This window comes from Chionomys nivalis, chromosome 14 (genome assembly GCF_950005125.1).
Source record: "Chionomys nivalis chromosome 14, mChiNiv1.1, whole genome shotgun sequence".
Classification (NCBI taxonomy): Eukaryota; Metazoa; Chordata; class Mammalia; order Rodentia; family Cricetidae; genus Chionomys; species Chionomys nivalis.
Window position 1 is genome coordinate 26,728,492 of NC_080099.1, and position 22,422 is coordinate 26,750,913.

General features: G+C 43.0%; 1 protein-coding gene across 2 annotated transcripts in view; it reads left to right on the forward strand.

Annotated features, from left to right (window-relative positions):
- The window catches only part of Fbn2 (fibrillin 2), a 189,094-nt gene that overhangs the window by 164,687 nt on the left and 1,985 nt on the right, over nt 1-22,422 (forward strand). Inside the window, exons 56-64 of one of the 2 annotated variants that reach the window (XM_057788534.1) lie at nt 6,309-6,434; nt 7,658-7,864; nt 9,469-9,594; nt 10,993-11,115; nt 12,818-12,934; nt 13,491-13,619; nt 15,126-15,245; nt 20,301-20,532; nt 21,813-21,987. In XM_057788534.1, coding sequence (XP_057644517.1) covers nt 6,309-6,434; nt 7,658-7,864; nt 9,469-9,594; nt 10,993-11,115; nt 12,818-12,934; nt 13,491-13,619; nt 15,126-15,245; nt 20,301-20,532; nt 21,813-21,987 — 1,355 coding nt within the window. The remainder of the gene's footprint in view (nt 1-6,308; nt 6,435-7,657; nt 7,865-9,468; nt 9,595-10,992; nt 11,116-12,817; nt 12,935-13,490; nt 13,620-15,125; nt 15,246-20,300; nt 20,533-21,812; nt 21,988-22,422) is intronic. The other variant, XM_057788535.1, reaches the window with a different exon arrangement.

Sequence of the window (22,422 nt, forward strand, 5' to 3'; positions counted from 1 at the left end):
CACCAGACAGAGGCCGCAATGGGCACGGGTGCCTTTAGGGGACAGAAACGTTATGAAACTGCATTGTGGTGACAGTTATGAGGGCCTGTAATTGACCAAAAACCATTGGATCGTATGCTTACAAATTTTATGGCATGCAAATTGTACCTCAGTAAAATTCATTTTAAAAATAAAAAAAATGATGCTTCCCCAGGGAAAGAAATACAGGACATATAATATTGTGCTATTTGTACTAGCAAAAAATAAATGGACAAAACCCACCAAAGTGTTCATTATGAATACATAGATAAATCTGTTGTGGAATATTCATGCCAGAAAATACATAGCTGTTAAAATGAGTGGGGAAAAGCTTCATTTGATGCAGGCAGTATGATTTCATAATTGGAAATCTCAACAAATAACAAAATATTATAACAATTAAAAGTAGTTGCAGAATTTAGAATGGAAAATAAAGTCATTTAAAAAACGAGAAATGTACATGTGTGACCTCGGGGTCCAAGAAAATTTCTAAAAAAAAAATTCAATTGTAATAAAAATATAAAACATGGCAAGCTAAGGATGTTATACAGGACATAGGGGGGAAAAACAAACACTGTAAAATTAACCAGAGGTAGAAACTTGATCCTGAGTGCATTATAATCAAAGAATCATTTCTTGAAAAAAATCACAGATGCCAAAATCTAATAAATAGAAAAAAAATACCAAGATCATTAAATTTGATTAAAAACGGACTCATAAGCATCTGAGATAGTAATTTAGGAGAAGGCAGTTTATTTTTAAAATGATGGGATAAAGACATGTCCTTCTCAAGGTTGGGGATTTTAGAAATGTAATGGGAAGAGGTGAGTGCTGGGCTGTCTGGACTTCAAGGAAGACCCGGTCACAACAGACTGAAGGCTGCCTTTGAACACTGTTAGGTGTCAGCCACCACACAGGTGTTAAGAGGCAGGCTCTCCTTCCGGCTTCAGCCAGCTCAGTTTCCAAGTTTGAAGACGAGGAACATGGTGAGTCAGAGACGTGGGAGTCTTTTTGTGGAGACCGGGATCTACACTGCAGTCTCTGGAAAGGCAGATAGCCTGGCACCATGTTGTTTTATTATTGACAGGCTTGTCTAGATGGGAAGATTCCTGGAGTCAAGGCCAAAAGCAGAGGGACAGAGCAGTCACTAGAGAGTGACTTCCTGAACTTTGTGTCTCAGACCCGAATGATTGTCTGACTCAGCACAGTGCCCCAGGGACAGAAAGCATGGCAGATCCATTGAAGATGTTCATAAAGAAATATGTGAATTGAAACCGTAGATTATGTCTGCTTTCCCCTAGGGACCTGCTAGGCTTCTTTTTCAGCAAATAAAGTTAAACTGCAGAAAGCTATTCAAGGCTGAACAATTTACCCAAAATTCAAGTCATGTGTACAGAGTAGGGAAAAGACAGGAAGATAAGAAATAAACTCAAGACAATGGGAAAGAGAAAATGATTTAGAAAAATCACTTCAATAATATGTGAGGAACGCTGTTAAATAAAATAAACCGAAATAGTTTAGAACTATTGAAATGCAGGGAAAAAAAGACGATATAAAGATAATCTAGCCAAGCTCAGAAGAAATGCACCTGTCACAGGACTTTAAAATTACTTTGGAAGTTACAGAGTAGAAATGGGGGGGCTGGGAAGATGGCCCCCAGCACCCACACTAGAGGGGTGGGGGCGGGGCTCTCAGGCCTTGCTGACTAACTGGACTAGTCAGGATGGTGAAAGCTAGGTCTAGTGAGAGACCCTGCCTCAAAAACTAGAGTGGAGCACAAAGAGGAAGGAACCCATGGTAACCTCCAGGTGCCAGGTGCACCTGCACACACAGAAATGACAGAAAACACAAATAAAAATGTGGATATAGAATGGACTAATAAAATGATCAAGTGGAAGACAGGTATCCATAGTAAGTTTATAAATAAAATCCCTTTTAAAAAGGAAAGGTAGGCTGGGCGGTGGTAGCGCACGCCTTTAATCCCAACACTCGGGAGGCAGAGGCAGGCGGATCTCTGGAGTTCGAAGCCAGCCTGGTCTACAAGAGCTAGTTCCGGGACAGGCACCAATGCTACAGAGAAACTTTGTCTCGAAAAACCAAAAAAAAAAAAAGGAAAGCAAGTGTAATGGTGGTAATGGTGCATGCTTTTAATCCCAGCACTCGGGAAACAGAGGCAGGTGGATCTCTGTGAGCTCAAATCAAGGCCAGCTTGATCTACAGAGAAAGCTCCAGGCAAAAAAAAAAAAAGAAAGAAAGAAAGAAAGAAAGAAAGAAAGAAAGAAAGAAAGAAAGAAAGAAAGAAAACCTAAGCAAATAAAAAGTACTGGAGTAGATTTGAGTATTTTGGAGAAATTCTTAGGGAAAAGACTGAAATCTCCATCACAAAGAGCCCAGTGCCTCATGAAAACCCTTACCCAAGAGTCATCCATTAGCTTAATTATATTTATGAAGCAGTCACCATGTTTGTGGTGCTGGCAGTACAGAGTAAACTGGCTCCATCTGAGGACAAATCCCTCACTTTCTCCCTGGCTTGGGAAAAACAGGCTTGAACAAATAAAAAAACAAACGAACCTGGTAATGTCAAACAAGGTTAATTAAGCTCTTTAAAGAAAGTAAAGTTTTGTGATTGGGTAGGAGATACTGTGGAGTGCGCCTCAGGGTTTACTGGAGTGACGGGAACTGTAACATTGAATGGAAAACAGAGAAGTGTCAGTAACAATGTAGACCTGTGGCAGCAAGGAAGAGTAGCATCACTGGGGTCTGTGCCAGAGTGTGGCACAGAGGGAGGCCAGAAGGAGGCCAAAGTAGTGCAGACACAGTGGAGAGTCTGGCTTTGTGGAGAAAACCTCAAGGCAAAATGGTTTATTAGTAAGGCTGGGGATGTGCCCTGAACGTGAAGAACCTAGCTGTAAGCCATTGGCTGGCCTGTAACCTTGGGTAAGTTGGATTAACTGTGTCTCAGATTCCTCCTGCTAAAACAAATAGCAATCATGAGGACACTTACCTCATGGGGGTCGTTGTCGTGGCTCATTTAGGACAGAGCTAAGCAGATGGTAAAATTTCAATTAAATGCTAACATTGTTATCCTCTAATTGGCGTTTTTAGAGAACTCTGGCTGCCTTGTTAAGTGGTGTGTTTTAAGGGGGAAGAAGCAGAAGTAGTGACGTCATTTAGGTGGCTATTTAAAAAGTCATCCAGGTTGGGGCCATGGTTGCGTGGACAGATCTAGAATACACAATAAGCTAATCAGCATCCAGGATTGCAGATGGATGCCTGACAAGAGAAATAAAGGAAAAGAGACGTAAAAGATGAGAAGGACCTTTACTGAAATGGGTTGATTGGATGATGTTACTTTTGTAACATTATGTACTATGGGAAAGACATTGTTTCTGTGGGAAAGACTAGAAAATGGCAAATGTGGTTAGGTGCACAAATGACTGTGGGCTGTGCTGGATGTGTCTCATATCCCACACATGCAAACACTCATGAGGCAGAGGTATAAATTGCGGGCATACTTACTGTTGAAATGACCATGGACAAACAAGTGGCCTCCTCCTCCAACAGGTAGATGTTACTGGAGAATGTAGACCACGGTGTGGTGTGATTTCCTGAGAAGGGAGAACTGTAGGATCTTGGAAGGCAAAACAAAGTGCTGACCTTGGAGGACTACAAAGAGGCCTCATCTTGTGGGGAGGGGAAAGGAGCTGAAAATGAGGGCAGTCCCCAGTAGGACAGTCGCAGGTACCTCTCAGTACACATAGACACAGCAGGGGCTGTCCTGGGATGGTCCACAGAAGTCCAAATTCCACAGTGCCCAGGCTCATGAATGAAACAAGACCTGTCTGGGGCGTCATTCTCCTCTTGGTGACCCTGCAGTGGGTTAGACACAGAGGAGGAAGAGGGAGTGGGCACAGGGAGAGCAGTGGGCAAGAAAACAGCAACAGCTGGTGGTCCCAGTGTACAGAGATTGTCCAAGGGGAGACGGTGGAGGCTGGGAATCAAGGTGTTGCGGGTGGTGTAGCGCCACACTAAGACAACCCTCTGAAAGCTACAGATGTTAGCAGCCAGCAGCCATGGGAATTCATCTCCCCCACCCCCTTTTTAATTCTCATTGCCAGTGGCAGTAAAGCAAGGTAACAATGGTAGAGCCTGAGGCACATCAACAGGTCATTCAAGTGCCAGAGCTTAGGCTAGGCGGGGCATCCATCAGAAGCGTTACTGAAGAAATTAAGTCCTATCATTAAATTATAAATACATGAAAGGTGGTGCACACCTTTAATCCCAGCATTGGGGATGGGGGGAGCAGAAACAGGCAGACATATGAGTTCAAGGTCAGCCTGGTCTACACAGCGAATTCTAAGACAGGCATGGCTACACAGAGAAACCCTGTCTCAAAACCCCAAATCTGTGCGTGTGTGTTTGTGTCTGTGTGTGTTTGTGTGTGTGTGTGTGTGTGTGTGTGTGAGAGAGAGAGAGAGAGAGAGAGATGAGAGAAATGAGAGAGATAAATGAGACAGAGATAAGAGAAAAGGTCAGAACTAGGATGACAGGCCTGAGCACTCAGATTGTAAAAAGAACAAACTAGAAAATTCAAAATTCATAATTCAGATCACCATTTTGTAAGTACTTTCGAATTATTCATAATAACAGTGTTTCACCTAAAACTGACTATCTAGAGGAAGTCTCATCATTGTGAGTTTTAGAACACACTAAAAACAAAACAAAAATATTCAGTTCTTCCAGAAAAGAAAACTAGGTTCCATTCCAATGAACAAAAATGCTGGGCAAAAGAAAATAGCCCACTATTTTCACAATGAGGCTTAAGAACAATCAAAATAAGACATTGTCAAACACTGTTTTGGAATTTATTTCATATCCACAAGTCCTCTCTAAACTAGTTAGCCAGCTTTTTAATCTAATCCAAGAGACAATCATAGCATATGTGTAGTAATCTAGCAGGCTGACCAGAATACAATGTACTGGCTATAAACTTTGAAACAGATCCCGCTACTGGGACAGACCTCAGGAGGCGGAGGCAAGAGGATGGCAAATTTAGATCCACCCTAGACGACAGCCAGGTTAAGCCAGTGTGGGCGATCTAGGAAGACTTTGTCTCCAAATATAAAGGGGCCTAGAATAGAGCAGTGGTAGAACATTTACCAAGCGTGCACAGGGCACCAGATTCAATATATGGTGTGGAAAAGATAAAAAGTTCTACTTGGCTCTGATAGGAAATTCATTAAAGGAACATTTTGAAATCATTTGAAGGCTGTTGCTAGAAGAGTGAAAAGAACATGGTAATTTTCAAACCTGGAGTGGAGATGCAAGGAAAACATAAAAAATTAGATGGATTTGATAGTTAAGAGAATGGAGCAACAGCATAGTAAATATGGAATAATTTGAAACATATGAAGTGGCAGGTAAGAATGAAATCATAAGTATGAATGGTTTCAATTGCTAGATGAAAGATGAATGCATTTTTACAATTCTTTTTAAGTTCGGTTAAACGCTTTTTGTAAGAAACCTAAATCAAAGGGTGAGTTGATGGCTTGAAAAGAAAGAGATGGGAAAGATATTCAAGACAAATGCTAATAAAAAAGAATGCAGGAAAAATATGTCAGAAAACTCAGGATTAAAAAACTAAAATGTGTGAAAGAAAAGGAGGAACTTCCCAAAAAGATGAAGCTGTCATGAGGTCCCTTATGTTGAAAACAGCTTTGAAAAATCATCAAATACATTTTACAAAATGTCATGCAAACCCAGTAAGTATATTGGGAATTTTTATAAATAAGTTTGGGTTTTTGTTTTGTTTGGGTTTTTATTTTGTTTTTACTTATTCATGTGTCACCAAGCCAAAGAGCACTATTCCCTGATTTCTCTGTCCTGTTGCCTGCCCTCAGAGGCCGCAGTTGGCCCTGGGGTTTCACCCGACAAGCTTTCGTCCCTGGCTAGCACCATCTCAAGATGCCATCTCTCTACCTGCAGACTTTAGTCCTTCTCCACAGCATTCTTCCTCTGCTGGTGGGGTATCTTGGGGGAAGGGCTCTCCTTACCGTTGCGATTCTACAAGAACACCATCCCTCTTCTACAAGGGCAGGAACTACCTGGGTGGATGAGGCACGCTGGGTGTAATAGTCATACGCCACAGTCATTTCGGATGTGACCTATCCCATCTTATTGGTATTTTGTCAAGGAGCTTTCAATGAGATGTAACCACTGGAAGATAGTTAGGAAACTATGGCTGTATGAGCTGCTCATTGTTCATATTGGTTTTCTTTTTCTCTGTGAAGATGAAAATGAATGCAGGACCAAGCCAGGCATCTGTGAAAACGGGCGTTGTATTAACATCATTGGGAGCTACCGATGTGAGTGCAATGAAGGCTTCCAGTCAAGTTCCTCGGGCACTGAATGCCTTGGTAAGCGAATCTATAAATATTTTCCTTGGTAAGCAGAACATGTTCATGATGTCATCAGAGAACAGCTCTGCGCATGCATTCTTGTCCATTGGCCCTCATAAGTGAGAGTACTCTACATGCCTCTCCCCACAGGTATGCGTCTGTTAAGATGATATATTTCTATGCCTCTGCCATGCATGCATATGTCATGTAAATAACAACCTGAAACGGTCTTTCCAAAATTAAGATTAGTTAAGCTCTGTGGAAAATGTGACTTTAGAAAGACTTACACGAGGAAATGACTTAATTCCCAAAGAAAATATTTGCAGTGTGAGTGAGGTAAGCTCTGCCTCACATTATCAATGCAAAGCAAGCGCCACATTGCAAAAGTGCAGCGGAGATTAATTTTTATATTACCGTCCAGAAAAAAAAATGTTTTAAGAAATATTTTCTCGTGGAAAACCTAGACCTCATGGGCACGACATCACACGAAGCCAACGCTGAAAAGTGTGCCCTGCCCTGTCGTAACCGTTTGCAGTTAACGAGGGCAGCTGGAAAAGGAGGGCGTGGTCGAGCTTGTAGGAACCAGATAAGGAAGAGCGATCAACTGGCTGGTGGCTTGATAGAGGGGCAGCAACAGGCTACGTCCAACCCTAGGGAGGTTTTTGTACCTAAGACAATGTATTTTAGTTCCTGTTGTCCCCATTCTAGACATTCGCTGCTAATAAGTCTTTGAGGAAACAGTAAAGATACTCTACAAAGAACACTGTTTTCTGTTCAGACGACAGTTTCACTGGCACACTTTGGCTTATGAAGCCGTACTGAAGAAGAAACTCTTTTACTTATATCAATATAGTATCTATAATGTATTGAGTCCTTTCGCTGTAGAAAACACCAGAAAATAGTGGAATAAGTGCCACACTCATAGCATAGTCTTGAATATATTTTACAATCCCTACCTGTCATTACTTTTAGATAAAGAAAATACATATATGTGATGTTCTTTCGTTGAACTGGAAAGAGTACATGTTGTAGAACTTTTGCCAAGTTTGATCATCTTTTTTAGTACAAGCACCACGGGGGTGCAATGTCAACACAACTTTATAATCACCAAGTGTAGACTGTTGGCACAAGATGAATACTCTCAGGGTTGAAGATTGTGGTTGAGGAGAGGATGATCGTCCACTGAAAACCAGGCTGTCAGCTCTTGACCTTGACTCATGTCTCGCTTGTGTCCATTCCAGACAACCGGCAGGGCCTGTGCTTCGCCGAAGTCCTGCAGACAATGTGTCAAATGGCCTCCAGTAGCCGCAATCTCGTCACAAAGTCAGAATGCTGCTGTGACGGTGGACGAGGCTGGGGCCACCAATGTGAGCTGTGCCCGCTTCCTGGAACCGCCCAGTACAAAAAGATTTGTCCTCACGGCCCGGGATACGCCACTGATGGGAGAGGTAGAGCGATGAGGGACTTGGGGCACTGTATCAGACCGGTGAATTTTATACACCCACTCTAGTTTAAAAGAAGTGTGCAAAAATGATCTCCATGAAACTTACTGGTGTGGAAGGATCCAGAAAATAGGATGAATCCCTGCCTACACTCAGGAGGCCAACATTTCTTTCAACAAGGCAAAGGTTGTTTAGGAGGTTACCAGCCGCCATGACCTTTGGGATCAGAGAAGTTTGTGCCGTGTTCTTTAGGGCATTATTTACTATTAGCCTAGTTCTGTGCTTTCCTCTCCTCATCTGGCAAGTGAGGGTGATAAAGTCTCCCATAGATTTGGTGTAGGAATAAATCTCTTAAATTCTGGGAGTGTGGCCTGGGGCGATAACTCCATTGGGTGAGGTGCTTGTCTTGCAAGCATGAAGACATGAATTAGATTCCCTGTACCTGCGTTTTGAAAGGCCAGGAGTGGTAGGGAGGTGAAAACAGGTTCACTGGCCAGCCGGCCTGGCCTACACAGGGAGTTCCCCTTGCTTCCACACACACACCTGTACACAGGTGCTTACATATCTGTGCACACACCCCTGCACATAAGTGCTTACATTTCTATACACACACACCTGCACACAAGTGCTTACATACCTATACACACACACACATGTACACAGGTGCTTACATATCTATACACACACACACCTGTACACAAGTGCTTACTTATCTATACACACACACACACACACCTGTACACAAGTGCTTACATATCTATACACACACATCTGTACACAAGTGCTTACATATCTATACACACACATCTGTACACAAGTGCTTACATATCTATACACACACACCTGTACACAAGTGCTTATATATCTATACACACACCTGTACACAAGTGCTTACATATCTATACACACACACCTGTACACAAGTGCTTACATATCTATACACACACCTGTACACAAGTGCTTACATATCTATACACACACCTGTACACAAGTGCTTACATATCTATACACACACACACCTGTACACAAGTGCTTACATATCTATACACACACACACCTGTACACAAGTGCTTACATATCTATACACACACACACCTGTACACAAGTGCTTACATATCTATACACACACACCTCTATAAAACATTTAACAAAAATATCCTTGTGATTCATATGTGTAGAACACACATAAAGGCACCAGTGTTTCAGACGGAATTATGACAGGATTTCTCCTTCACATTTCTGTTAGCCTGGCTGCTAACAGCAGCCTTCCTTCTGATCTAAGGCAGTTGGGAACTGGAGACCCAAATCTGTATAGTGTAGTTCCTGAAATACATATTTAAAAAAATAGTATCTCCTACTCAGAATGCAGAATGGATAAACAGTCCAGCATAAGCCTGCAGCGTGGCCCTCCTTATTTATCTCTCCCCACCTCTTCAGGTGATTTTGTTCCCCTCCCCATAGCATTCCCTGAACAATGAAAAGGGACGCTGGAACTTCTGTGGGTGCTCACTGCCACCTCATGTCTGTCCCTTCATTTCTCCTCATTTCCGGTCACCCCCACTGTTCAGACATGAACTTCCTTTCCTTTCTCTTTATTTCCTGCTGTGCAGACATCGACGAATGTAAAGTGATGCCGAACCTCTGCTCTAATGGCCAGTGTGTCAACACCATGGGCACCTTCCGGTGCTTCTGCAAGGTTGGCTACACCACCGACATCAGTGGGACATCCTGTGTAGGTAAGAGGAGGTTGTACACGGGGGGGGGGGCGGGGGGGGCTGGCAACTCCTGCCTCCTCCAGACCAGGTGCATTCGGTGGAGCGCTTGTCTATGCCGCTTCCCCTAAAGGATGCTGGACTTGTCAAGGGTGCTGTTCTTAACGATGGTATTCTTGCCTTTTGTCTCCTTGTGTGGAGCGCGGGGTCGGCTCCATCTCTAATTCTGTGTCGTCAGGGAAACATAAATATTGAAAAATGTGCTTTTAACATTTTATATTTAATTTAAAATTTACAAATGTGCATGTAATTGGTGGAAAAGTCTTTTGTTGTGACTCTGGTGTGTTTGTGTGTGATACAGAATGCATTTCTACAATTTTCATGAAACGAAGCAACTAGGCATCATCTAGAATCTCTCCCTGCAAGCAGTCTCGCTACAGCACCTTTTGGCTGTTCTACAATGTATTTTTTTTTAATTTTTTTATTGTCTGACGCACACCATGTTGTGGCAAAAGGAAGGCTAGAGAATAGCCTTTATTTGTTTATTTAGTTAATTAAGGTTTTTTTTTTTTTTTTTTTTTGTCTTTCAAGCATTTCTTAGTTTCTTTGTATCTCCTCAGCTTCTGCAATATCCTCTTAAATTACCTATTTTAGTAACAAGTCCCTGGCATACAAATATCGGATTTAAGAAAAGCCAACTGACCCCTCACACACATTTGACTCACACAGTAGAAACAGCAGACAGGAGGAGCCAGGAGCAGATTGCTAATTGAGAACTTTCTCTATGCCTAGTCCTCCATCCCGTGAGCTCTGTGGAGGAAATAGAGATTGTTGCTGTCAGTCCCAGTCCTGGCAGTAAAGGGTGGTTCATCCCTGTGAGGACAGTTCAGTATAGCTTAGCAATGAGAGTCTGTGAATGGCCAGCTGCGTAGAAAGGTCACAATGTAGCACCACCCTGGGACAAAAAAAAAAAGGAGGGAAAAGTGATGAGAGGCTGACAGGTGAATAGAGCACTCATTGGGCATCCATGAGAGGCTGTGACAGGGAGCCAGTGACTCAGACTAAACCCACTCTGGAAAGACAGTGAAGAAATGGGAGTGTCCAGAAGGCGCAAGGTGGGAGAACCCACTGATGAAGCCTCCAGGGTCTAAGCCAGCCTAATGAATCTGAAGGGGAAAAAAAATTGAGCCCAGACAGTTGTCTAGACATTACAAGGTTTAGCCAAGATGTGTGCATTGATCTTCACAGTAGGCCAGTCTGCTACCTTAGAGAAAACGGTTCTAAGAGTCGTTTCTCTCTGGCTGGATGCCACTGTAAGTGGCAGAGGAAAATCAAGAAAAATGAAGTGGGAATGTGGGGGTGGGAGAAGGGCTGGCCGTTTCGTGTAACCAGGGCTCTCATGTTCATGCTCCTTTCCCGTAGATCTTGATGAATGTTCACAGTCTCCAAAACCGTGCAACTTCATCTGCAAGAACACGGAGGGCAGCTATCAGTGCTCCTGTCCCCGGGGGTACGTCTTGCAGGAGGACGGAAAGACGTGCAAAGGTGAGGGGAGCCGGCCACCCTTGTCTGTCTTTTCAGTAACGTTTGCATCTTAGTGATCAGAGTTGTAGCGTATACTTCCCCTGCTTCACAGAAAACTGCACCAGGCCTCTCATTATGTAAGAAAGAGGAACTTAAAATCTAAGTCGCAATATTTCACTTCTTAGAAATTAAAAGAAAAAAGAAAAAACACAAAATGCCTGCACGTGTCCACACAAACACGCACACATAATGGAGGTTGGTTTTTTTTTTCCCCTCCAGCCAGAAAACCCAAAATTACATCAAAGAAAAGTGGGTGGAACTCTATGTCATCACATTAAGCAAAATAAACCAACTTCAGGAATGGAAATACCATGTTTTCTGTCATATACAGACTCTAGACTTTGTTAAAGGAGTGTAGAGATGCCATAATGAAACCTAAGCTTTTGTATGCCGCCTTCAATACCAATTTTAAAAACTTTTAAAATAAAAATGTAAAAGAAAATATGCATGACATGAAAGTTGAAGAACACTTTTTGGGATATGGTCAGAGGCAAGAGGGTAAAACAAAAAGAGATGATGGGGGTAAATTTGAGAAAATTACAATGATGCATGTGTATGAAAATAGCATAATCCATGCATTTTAACTTTTTAGTTAAAAAATATTGCAAGAGTTGGAACAATGTGTGAGAAATTAGAATTTCTGTTGCTGCTTGCATCTGACTTCATCTCTCCACAGTGTTACATTGACATTTCCTGTAGAACGGAGAAAAGTCAGTGTGTGTGTCACGTTCCGTGGAGTATTAAAAATAATTACCATGCTAAATGTGATCACTAAAATGGCTTCAATGCCATACTGTGTTGGATTTTACATGAACCCTCCCAATCATGATATTAATGGATTGAACAGATGGTATTTTCTGTCAAGCAAGGTTTTGTTTCCAACCCATATTAAAAAATATAAGTGCAGAAAAAAACAGCAAGTTCTGGGTTGTTCCTGACCCTGCTTAGAGAAATGGTTTGCGTGCACTGACTTTTCACAGTGTTTATAAAATGTGTGGAGCTCATACCTTCTGCTGTGGAGGGAACTTACTTTTCCCAAATTAAGTTTCTCTCAATCGAAAATCAGATTTTGAGTTTCCTATAAGAAGAATCCAGACATTAATTCTAAATTTCCAGTTGTTTTGTTTTTGTTTGTTTTGCTCTGGTTTAGGGTTTATTACTGTCTTTTGGGCAGGCATGCACCACCACACCCAGCAGCAACTTAAGTTTCTGTTTCCTCTCATTTTAGTGATGATGTTTCCATTTGAATCTGCTAATTCTTCCTCCATTTCCAAACTCTCTTTTTATTTAGTAGTCCCTTTAATAGGTAACCATCCATGTCCTAAACTATATTAAATACAAGGACTGCTTTTCCATGTTAGCTTTGAAAATGATGGACTTGCTATGTTTTGCCCATCCAGTTCTTATTTTAAGAAAGTTTTGCCCTAAAAACCTTTAGCCACGCTGTCCTGGCTGGTAGCCTTCCACACTTAGGCTGTTTAATATGCACATTCAAACCCTTCCTAATAAGCATACGTGAACCTTCCTAGATTGGAGCTGAAATTTAAACCAAACGCCCCCATAGAAAACGCACTGCTCCTGTGGATTCACGAGACTGCATTATTCATAACTGAACGGCCCTGGACTTCTGGGCTGATCCTCCTGGACTTCTCTGTCATTTCAGATCTCGATGAATGTCAAACCAAACAGCACAACTGCCAATTCCTCTGTGTCAACACCCTAGGGGGGTTCACCTGTAAATGTCCCCCCGGTTTCACCCAGCATCACACTGCCTGCATCGGTAAGGCAAATCAGAGTCGAGGTATTTTGCAGATGTCTGGTGGGTGCAGGGCCACAGCACAGTCTGGCCCAAAGAAGTCGTGGGGAACATGAATGCATGTGTGCAGTGGGCACACTGTGCGGGCGCTTCCACGTGACATCCTGAGCTGTGGCGTCAGATGCAGAAGCCCTCAACACACTTTTGTGTTGGAGCAGTGCTTCAGTTTCATATCCCATACTGCCGTGATGCTCAGATAAAATATGATAAAAAGCTAATAGTCATACTGGGATTTTTTCAGTTTTATTTTAGAAGGCACATGTTAAGAGATTCTTAGTCTATATTATCCAAAGTGGTGTCTCTAATAACTCTAAAATACATTCTGGTTTCAAGTCCCTGAAAAATGCACTTTTTATGCTACTCTTGCTGATAAATTCAGACTTAATATTGTCTAAAACGCTTTCTCCACATAGTGGAAACTTGAGCTTGTATCATCTGCTCATTCCGCGCAGAGAGATTTAGTTCACATACTACACACCAGAGTGCTTGACTCTTTCCATCCATCTTGTTGCTTTGCTAGACAATAATGAATGTGGGTCTCAGCCGTCACTTTGTGGAGCAAAGGGAATCTGTCAAAATACCCCTGGGAGCTTCAGCTGCGAATGCCAAAGGGGGTTCTCTCTTGATGCCTCTGGGCTGAACTGTGAAGGTGAGTTCGTGTGCACACGAATCCTTAACATCTGGGCTTCAGAAATGGCCTGGTAGATAAAGCATGTTCCATGCCAGCCTGAGGACCCAAGTAAATGCCAAATAGGCATGGTGCCTCTTCTGTAATCCCAGGGCTCTAGAGGCAAGAATGGGCTCTGTCGAGCAAGGTGGAGAGCTAGATGACAGGAATGGACACGCTCGGACTTCAGCAAAAGACCCCGCCTCAATTTCCGTGGGGGAGCACTGTAGAGGAACACACACACACACACACACACACACACACATGCATGCACACCACATACAAAGACACACACACTTCCTTTTGTACACGGAAGCCCTTGCCCCCTGCTCTTTACTCATGGGAGCCTACGGTGCCTCACATGAAATAAGTGTTTTGTTTTGTTTTCCAAAATCAAAAAGAACACTGACTGGGAGATAAGTAAGACTCATGGGTCTTGAGTGTTTCCTTGGCAGAAGCTCAGGTATAGGAAGATGAATATGTTAATATTGAAGGCCTCCTCACATCTATATCTTTAGAATGTGTTGCAATTTATAGTATTGAGTTAATCATCCTTTTCAAAGTTATTCCTAGGAATATATGGTTTTCAACTCTAGAAACAATCAAATTTTTTTAAATGTTCTTTGTAAGAATTATAGGACTTTTGTATTATTTTTCAGTCAATTTTTTTGCTTTAGAAAATTTTAATTTTAATTTTGTATTTGAAGTCAATAGACATTGGAGGCATTCTGAGCCTACAGCTGCTTGCCATGTGTGAATTCAGCTCTCAACCATCCACATAAGATACCGTTTATTAATTATCCCTGTAAATTTGTTACACACACATCAGACATGCCAATTTTACTTCACTCTTTTGGGGTAGATTTCAAAGCCTTAGTTGTCATTCCAAAAGTGTATGCATATATTAACAAAGAAATTATTCCATATGCATCATACCACATCTTGCCTAAAAATAACAACATATTCAAATACTTAAAAAGGCTTTGCATCTAATTAGTCTTGACCAACAAAAAAAAAAAAAAAATTCTGCATGCAAAGCCATTATACCTTGTAGATATCTCCATGGCTTTTGTGTCTTCCCCAAAATGAGGATTACGTGTGAGACATTTTGAATCAACTAGAATCTGTAATGTACATATGTGTGTGTGTGTGTGTATGTATGTGTGTACATATATATAATTTACCAAATAAATCATACCATATGGAGCTAATCAATTCAAAATGCACCATCTTCATGGTTACTATGGTTGATTTGCAGAAATTAAGCTGTTGTTCAGAGCGCGATGTGCCAGGGTCTGGTGGACAGCACTAAGAATGAGGTGGTTTATTATCTTAGCCATTCTTTGTACCACCACTGACTAACGATGCTGTGGCAGGAAGGCCCAGTCTCTCTGCACGCCATGCCTTGTTTGCGTGTCCCCTTAAAGGCTGTGTTTGGAACGCATTGAACAAGGGACCGTAAAGACCGTCCTTGGGTTGTTTTTGCAGATGTCGACGAATGTGACGGGAACCACAGGTGCCAACATGGCTGCCAGAACATCCTGGGCGGCTATCGGTGCGGCTGCCCACAGGGATACATTCAACACTACCAGTGGAATCAGTGTGTTGGTGAGCGTTCCCGGGCACTTACTTTTCTCACTTTAGTGTTAGTGGTAGAGCACTTGCCTAGCACAACTCAAGTCCAGGGTTTCATGCCACCCCTGCTCACTGTGAGAAAGGTGGACAGGGGAAGTCTCCATAAAAACACTGATGCACACCCAGGTTTATTCTGCTGGGCCCTGTACTTGTGGCATGATCCAGGGTAAACCTGTCTCTGCCGTATTTAAAGGCACATCAGCTACAGGGGTAGTCATTTACTCTCTCTGGTGTACTGTGAGGCTTCTGAGGATGGCATCAAAAAACATCTTCCTTCGTCCTGTTTTTTTGCTTTTCCTCAGTAATCTGTGAGATTTAGGCTGTGGAAGAACTCCTCGTGCCTTACCCTCTTACAAATCTAAAGGACCCTTCCCCTCCTTTTTGAAACAGGGCCTCATATAGTTCTGTAGCATGCCCAATAAAAACCCAGAGACGGGGTTCAGCCTGAAGGTCAGAAAAGCAAAACAGCCAGCCTCTGGCTCTTACCTCTACTTCAGTCTAAAATGATGATCCTACCTCGAGGAGTCTCAGAATGAGGCTGTGTCTGAAAGCTGTCTCCTCCCGTCTTACATTCCTCTCTAGGGTTGGGATTAAAAGCATGCACCTGGCGGTGGTGGTGCACGCCTTTAATCCCAGCACTTGGGAGGCAGAGGCAGGTGAATCTCTGTGAGTTCGAGACCAGCCTGGTCTACAAGAGCTAGTTCCAGGACAGGCTCCAAAGTCATAGAGAAACCCTGTCTCGAAAAACCAAAAAAAAAAAAAAAAAAAGCATGCACCAACACTGCCCCATTTCTATGGCAACTAGTGTGGCTACTAGGATTGAAGGTGTGTGTCACTACTGCCTGATCTATGGGCTGACTTACTCTCTGATCTTCAGGCAAGCTTTATTTATTAAAATTCTAATGAAATATCAGTACACAGGCCAGGCTTGTCTATAACTTGCTATGTAGCCTCAGGCTGGCCTGCAATGTCTGCTCCCAGGGCTGTGACAACAGGCATACACCACCATGCCTGGTCAGGAAGTGTAGGAACTGAAGCCAGTCCATCTGTGCTCTCCTGTCACGCAGCTTTAATAAGAACCGTGACCGTGTCTCAACATAGAAAAGGCGACTAGTCACAGCGAGTGCTGCTGACCACTCCAGACAAAAACACTTACAAAAGAAAACACATAGGCATTCCATTTTATTCTTTGCATTGGTCATAATAATGGAAACCACTGGTCAAAGACTCACTTAACATATGCCCAATTTCTTGGTTCTATTCGAACATACTCCATGGCTGCACTGTCCAGCACATCTTGAGAGTTGAAGCTTGCCTTCCCAATCAGAAGGGAAATGAAGCTGCCACCCCCACTCCCCAGAGAATGGCAGGATGCCTTCTTGTCTATGAAGTGATTTAAGCTACTATACACATCACATCATTCAAATGCAGTATAACAATCCACCAAACGAACTGACTCGGTTTGGTCTTTTATGTTCTTCTCAAAAGAATTTCCTAATGACAGCTCAATGAGCTGAGAAGAAAGTACACAAGGTCTGTGAAGTTCTTATCTCGACTGTGGCCTCCTGCCAGGCCAGGGGCAGATGCTTTACTGCACCAGCAATGCATATCTGTGGGAGGAAAGGCAGAGGCAGCCCGTGATCTAGAGCAAGGGAGAATATGGGGAAGTGTCACAAATGAGAACCATTATGTTGTACACTAACTTTAAAAATAAATTTAAAAAATTAAAGACCTGCAGCTGGGGAAATAAAAGGGTAAAACTAAGTTTTTCGATGATTACCAAAGTAATGAATGAATTTGCCAATCAAAATGTTTTCATAAATATAATACACTTCCTTTTTTCCTTCAAAGAAAGTGTGTGTGTGTGTGTGTGTGTGTGAGAGAGAGAGAGAGAGAGAGAGAGAGAGAGAGAGAGAGAATGTCGTAGAATTGCCTAGGACCTGATACATTCATTCATATACTGAGGCCAAGAGCTGGCAAGCTCTTTACCATACAGACAACAGTGGTTTTGACTATTAGAGATGGTGTAGAATTTTATTAGATTATCGTGTTTCTAAACTCCCAAGGCCATCATTTTAGTGAGGACTGTAGGCTTCTGGGTTAGCTCTGCAAAACTTAAGACGAAAGGATCATTCTCTATAAGTTATCTCACATGAAATTCTTAGGTTTGAAGGGAATTTAAATAGAAATGATAGCACATACAAGTCATGGATTCAAGCTTTTACACTTCTTAAATGACCTATAAACATCCAGTGCAAAACTTTCTGTGCAGGCTTCTAGTAACTGTGGAGTTTCTATTTGAAATTGCCTGAGTGACATTTGAAAGGATAAGGTACCATTTCCTGTCACCTTTTCACAAATTCCTTGAGTTAGGTGCTCTAGCCTAGGCTGCCCGAGCCCTGACCCAGACCCGTGTGCCTTCTGACGAGAGAAACACCTTGAGCAGGGCAGCGGCGCCCGCCAAGAATGAGGTGTGGGAACGTGTGCCCTCAGTCCCTGCACCTACAGACTAAAGCAGGAGAATCCAAGGCCAGCGAGGCCCAGAAAGAAAGGGGATCAAAAGTACATAAGCAGGTCTTCCCAATTGCAAGGGTTGGTTAGGAGCTTTTCTTTCCTAAAATGGTTATCTCTAAACAGCCACTCCCTAGGTAGACAATCAGAGACTGATCTCCAAGGTTCTGGGTCCTCCCAGGGATTCAGCCGGCCTCTGATAAAGCCGGCACTCTCCTTGCCTTTAAACCATGTAACAGTTGGAACGTTAGCTCAGATACTTGGCAGAAATAGAGTGAAATTACTCCAGCCAGGAAGCTAACAAAAGCAACAAGTTCGCATAAGAAAAAGAACCATGACAAAGTTGAGATTCTCTATGACTGCTGGTATCACTGCCCTGTGATTGGTAGGAGGCTCTGAAGAGGACTTTCAAGGAGTTTTCTCAGAGGCCTCTCTAGTGCACAGCTGAAGCTGTCAGTCACTGCAGGAAACTCTTGTCAAGCAGAGTCGTAAGTTTATGGTACTATTCCCATTGCCACCAATTCAAGGAAAAAAAAAGTTCTCTTGAAAGTGTTCATTTTGGAAAAGCCTTTCCCAAACTCCCACTTTAGTAAGTTTATCACTTTTAGTCAGTTTCCTGTAACTGTAGCCCAGGGAATCAAGAGAACGTTTAGAACATAGACTGTCCAGATGTAGGTAGCATTCTCAACCCCTGACACGTATTGTGATTGTTCAGAATTGAAAATGCATGACTCTTACAAACCCTTGCCCGTGAACAAAATGCTTCAGTATGCAAATTTTTTGCCATTTACTGCTGATCGCTTTCAGTTCCTTCTATAGTGTAAACTTTTCAAAAATAATCCCAACATAGCCTTGCAAGGCATTTTAACTCACAGTATATCTCAAACAAGGTCATACTTAACTAAACACATACAATGTTATCATGCCATATATTTATAGCTTATAAATATGAGATCTCTCAATGCTTCCAGAGACATTATCCTGTTCTAAAATGTTCTTGTAAGTGGAATATTCAAATTCAGTTGGCTTTCTTGGTAATTTTTCAACCCAACACAATGCCTGAATAAAGTCATAGTGGGAACATGGCATTAAGTTATAATCTAATTTAGATTCCGTGTTAGAAGAGAAATATGGCATGTTCATGTGAGAACTAATTATAAGTGTGGATGAAGCTTTGGGGCAGAATCCCAAGTCTCTCAAATATAGAAATAAAACACTGGTTACATTCAGGTCCCACGAAGCCAAGTTACTGAGAATTTATGTATTTTCTCTGCATGTAATAAAGGCTGGGGATTTCACGCATTAGGTAATCTGAGCATATTTATATTCGGTGACTCATAGTTCAATACTTAAGTTGTCTCATTTAATTCTAAAACTATGCTCATTTTATTAAAATGCACCTACTACCTGCCCTATGGGTAGCCTCTATCCTGTGCTTAATGAAGTTCAATTTCCTGTCTAGCAGCCTCTGCTGAGTCCCATCTCCACCTAGGAGATCTCATGAGCCACTGTAGGTCCCTGCCCCCACACCCTATAATCGTTGTGTTCCCTGGATACGTATACTCACAGATGGGCCTGCTTCCCCACTTGGGCTGAAATATGTCCACAGACACTCTACACTCCATATTCAGTCACAAGAATGGAAAGAATTCCATGCACCAGATGTGATTTGTGCCCAGGGCGAAATCTGGGTTATAATAAAGCTCAAAGGAGCCAAACCCAGGGCTATCTATCAAGCCAACAGTTAAAGGCGAGCTCATAATTTCCAAAGTCAAAAGCACCGTGGGGCTTTGAATCTGTGATAACAGCAACTGAAAACAGACCTGAGACGGTGCTCCTGCCAGGGTTCCACAGGCCAAAGCTGAGCATTTAACGGTTAAGAGCTCGGTGTCAGCTAATGGCCGGATGTAACCATCGCAAGAAGGCGCGGTCTGCACCAGGCAGGCTCTGGAGCAGTTAAAACCAGTCTTGGTTCAACAGAGTCACACCCTTTTATCAAGTCAGCTGTATGGCTTCAGTGTGTCCCTCCCAGGGACACATGCAGCACCTACCTACCCCAATAGTCTCAGCTGCCAGCCCCCAGGAGAAACCCCATACCCAGTCGCCATTATTCCTGCTTCTTCCCTCCCCCAAGCCCTGGCAATATCAATCTTCTGTCTCTAAAATAACGGCGTTTGAAATAACCCTTTGTTAGGAGAACAAAAGGATTATTCATTAGGTAAACTGCAAATATCTGTCCTTAAGGGCTACCCACATACTCAGAAACAGTCCAAATAGAATGGATGGAAAAGGGTGGTGCGAGGCTTTTTTTTTCTTTTATTTTTGTTTTTGCCTTTAAAGATGTGTTTTTGAAATATTTTTAGTTAACTTTCTGACTGCTTTGAAGTCAGTCAAAACAGTATTTTTTTTAAGTTCTCTATCCTATAAACTGATAGACCCGTGGAGACCACTCCCCCCGTGTCATCTTCCTTGTTTAGGCCCCTTCCCGTGTAAACGCTTCTTTCTTTCCTCGGACAGATGAGAACGAGTGCTCCAACCCAGGGGCCTGTGGCTCAGCTTCCTGCTACAACACCTTGGGGAGTTACAAGTGTGCCTGCCCCTCTGGGTTCTCCTTTGACCAGTTCTCCAGCGCCTGCCATGATGTGAACGAGTGCTCCTCCTCCAACAACCCGTGCAGCTACGGCTGCTCCAACACGGAAGGGGGCTACCTCTGCGGCTGCCCGCCTGGCTACTTCAGAGTGGGACAGGGGTAAGGCAGCCCACGGACCCCAACAGCAGCAGAGTGTGGCTATGCCTCTCTCCAGTGAGCTCGGGCAGTCTTGCTTCCTGCCCAAGAGATGGAAGTGTTGGAACTTAGGCACCAGAAGTGAGAGTCACTTCCTTTGTAAAGAGCTGAGGACTTGAGTTATCACTGTTTGCTCCTTGTAAGGGCTGCAACTGATTCATTCCTACTCAAGGCCGGATGAAGGCTTATGCAGTGCATGTGTTACTGCAAGAGGTCAACGTGGAAATGACTTGTGTTTTTTTGTTTGTTTTCTTCTGATGCTGAGCCCAGCAATCTCTGAGGAAGGGCTTCATCTCTTTCTTTTCTCCTCTGGTTTTATGTAGTTCAGGAAGGGAACAGTCCTTCTGTACAAGGCTGGCTCCCCTTGGGCAACTGACTTCAAATCTTCCCACTCGTGACTGAGTGCTAGCTCCACGCACCCTTCTACCCAGAGGGTGTTCATCAGTGGCGCAGAAGATGGTAATCTAGAGATAGGGACCATCTCCTTTGAAAGAGATCGTAGTCGAGGCAGCACTAACGGACATGGACCAATCTTCCCCAACTGCTATACCATCACATGTAACAGAAAAGGTCTGGGCCTAGCACAGATCTCTTCAGAAACAACACATTGCCTCTCCTTGCTAACTAAAATAGGAATTCAGAAATGCCAGCTGCTAAAGCAGGGATCTCTTTCCTGGGCAGTAAGAACCAGCTTCAGGCTTATGAAGCAGCAGAGTTTTCTCTTACCGCTGTCTTTGGACATCCAGTGCTACTTTTCGGTCTTTAAGCAAATCTACCTTTCCATGCTTGGGTCTAGTTCAAATTTCAAGCTGAGGCAGCACAGGGCTCGTCCTCAGAATTTTGTTGTTTCAAACCAAGGGGAGCTCTCACTCTCTGTGTGGTAAAGAACAGAACCACGAAGATGGGGTTTTGTGATTAAGAGTGTAGGGCAGTGGTTCTCAACCTTCCTAATGCTGTGAGCTTTTAATACAGTTCCTCATGTTGTGGTGATCCCACCCCCAGCCATAACATTATTTTCATTGCTACTTCATGATTGTAATTTTGCTACTGTTATGAATTATAATGTAAACATAAGTGTTTTCTGATGGTCCCAGGCGAACCCTATGAAAGGACCATTTGACACTCCCTCAAGAGGTTGAGAAACAGTGGTTCAGCGCTTGGTCTATGGCTTCCATACTTTTGAAGGCTCTTTAGACTGGCCGGGCTGACAATAATGTCTAATCGTGTTTCTTCCTCATGAACAGCCACTGTGTCTCAGGGATGGGTTTCAACAAAGGACAGTACCTCTCGGCAGACACGGAGGTGGATGAGGAAAACGCCCTGTCTCCAGAAGCATGCTACGAGTGCAAAATCAATGGCTACCCCAAGAAAGACGGCAGGCAGAAGAGGAGCGTGCAGGAGCCTGAGCCAGCCTCAGCTGTGAGTAGACCCGGAGGAGAACCCCTGCTTTGCCAAAATAAGAAAGGTTACCCACATCATCTTGTCACAGTGCCATTCATAGGCTCTCAGCTTCAGCACAGTTCAGTCTGTCTGCATCGTTAATGGGTCCATTGGCAGATCCAGTGTGGCAAAGATAAGAAAATTAAAGTTAGTTGGGATGATGTCTAAAGCACAAAGCCCTGAGGAAGACAACGATTCAGTTCTAAGCCAATTTGTCTTAATTTGTGCCACAAAGTAGAAGATGCCCACTTGAGAAATAATATTTGGAAATAATTCACAAGTGAAATGATTCTGAATTTTCCCAGTTATATACAAGACACTGTCGATTTTAACTTTCCAGTAGGTCCCCAGTCCGGTCACCTGCTCTGTGCTTATAGGTCTTACCCATCACAAAATTTTGTTTTCAATTAATTT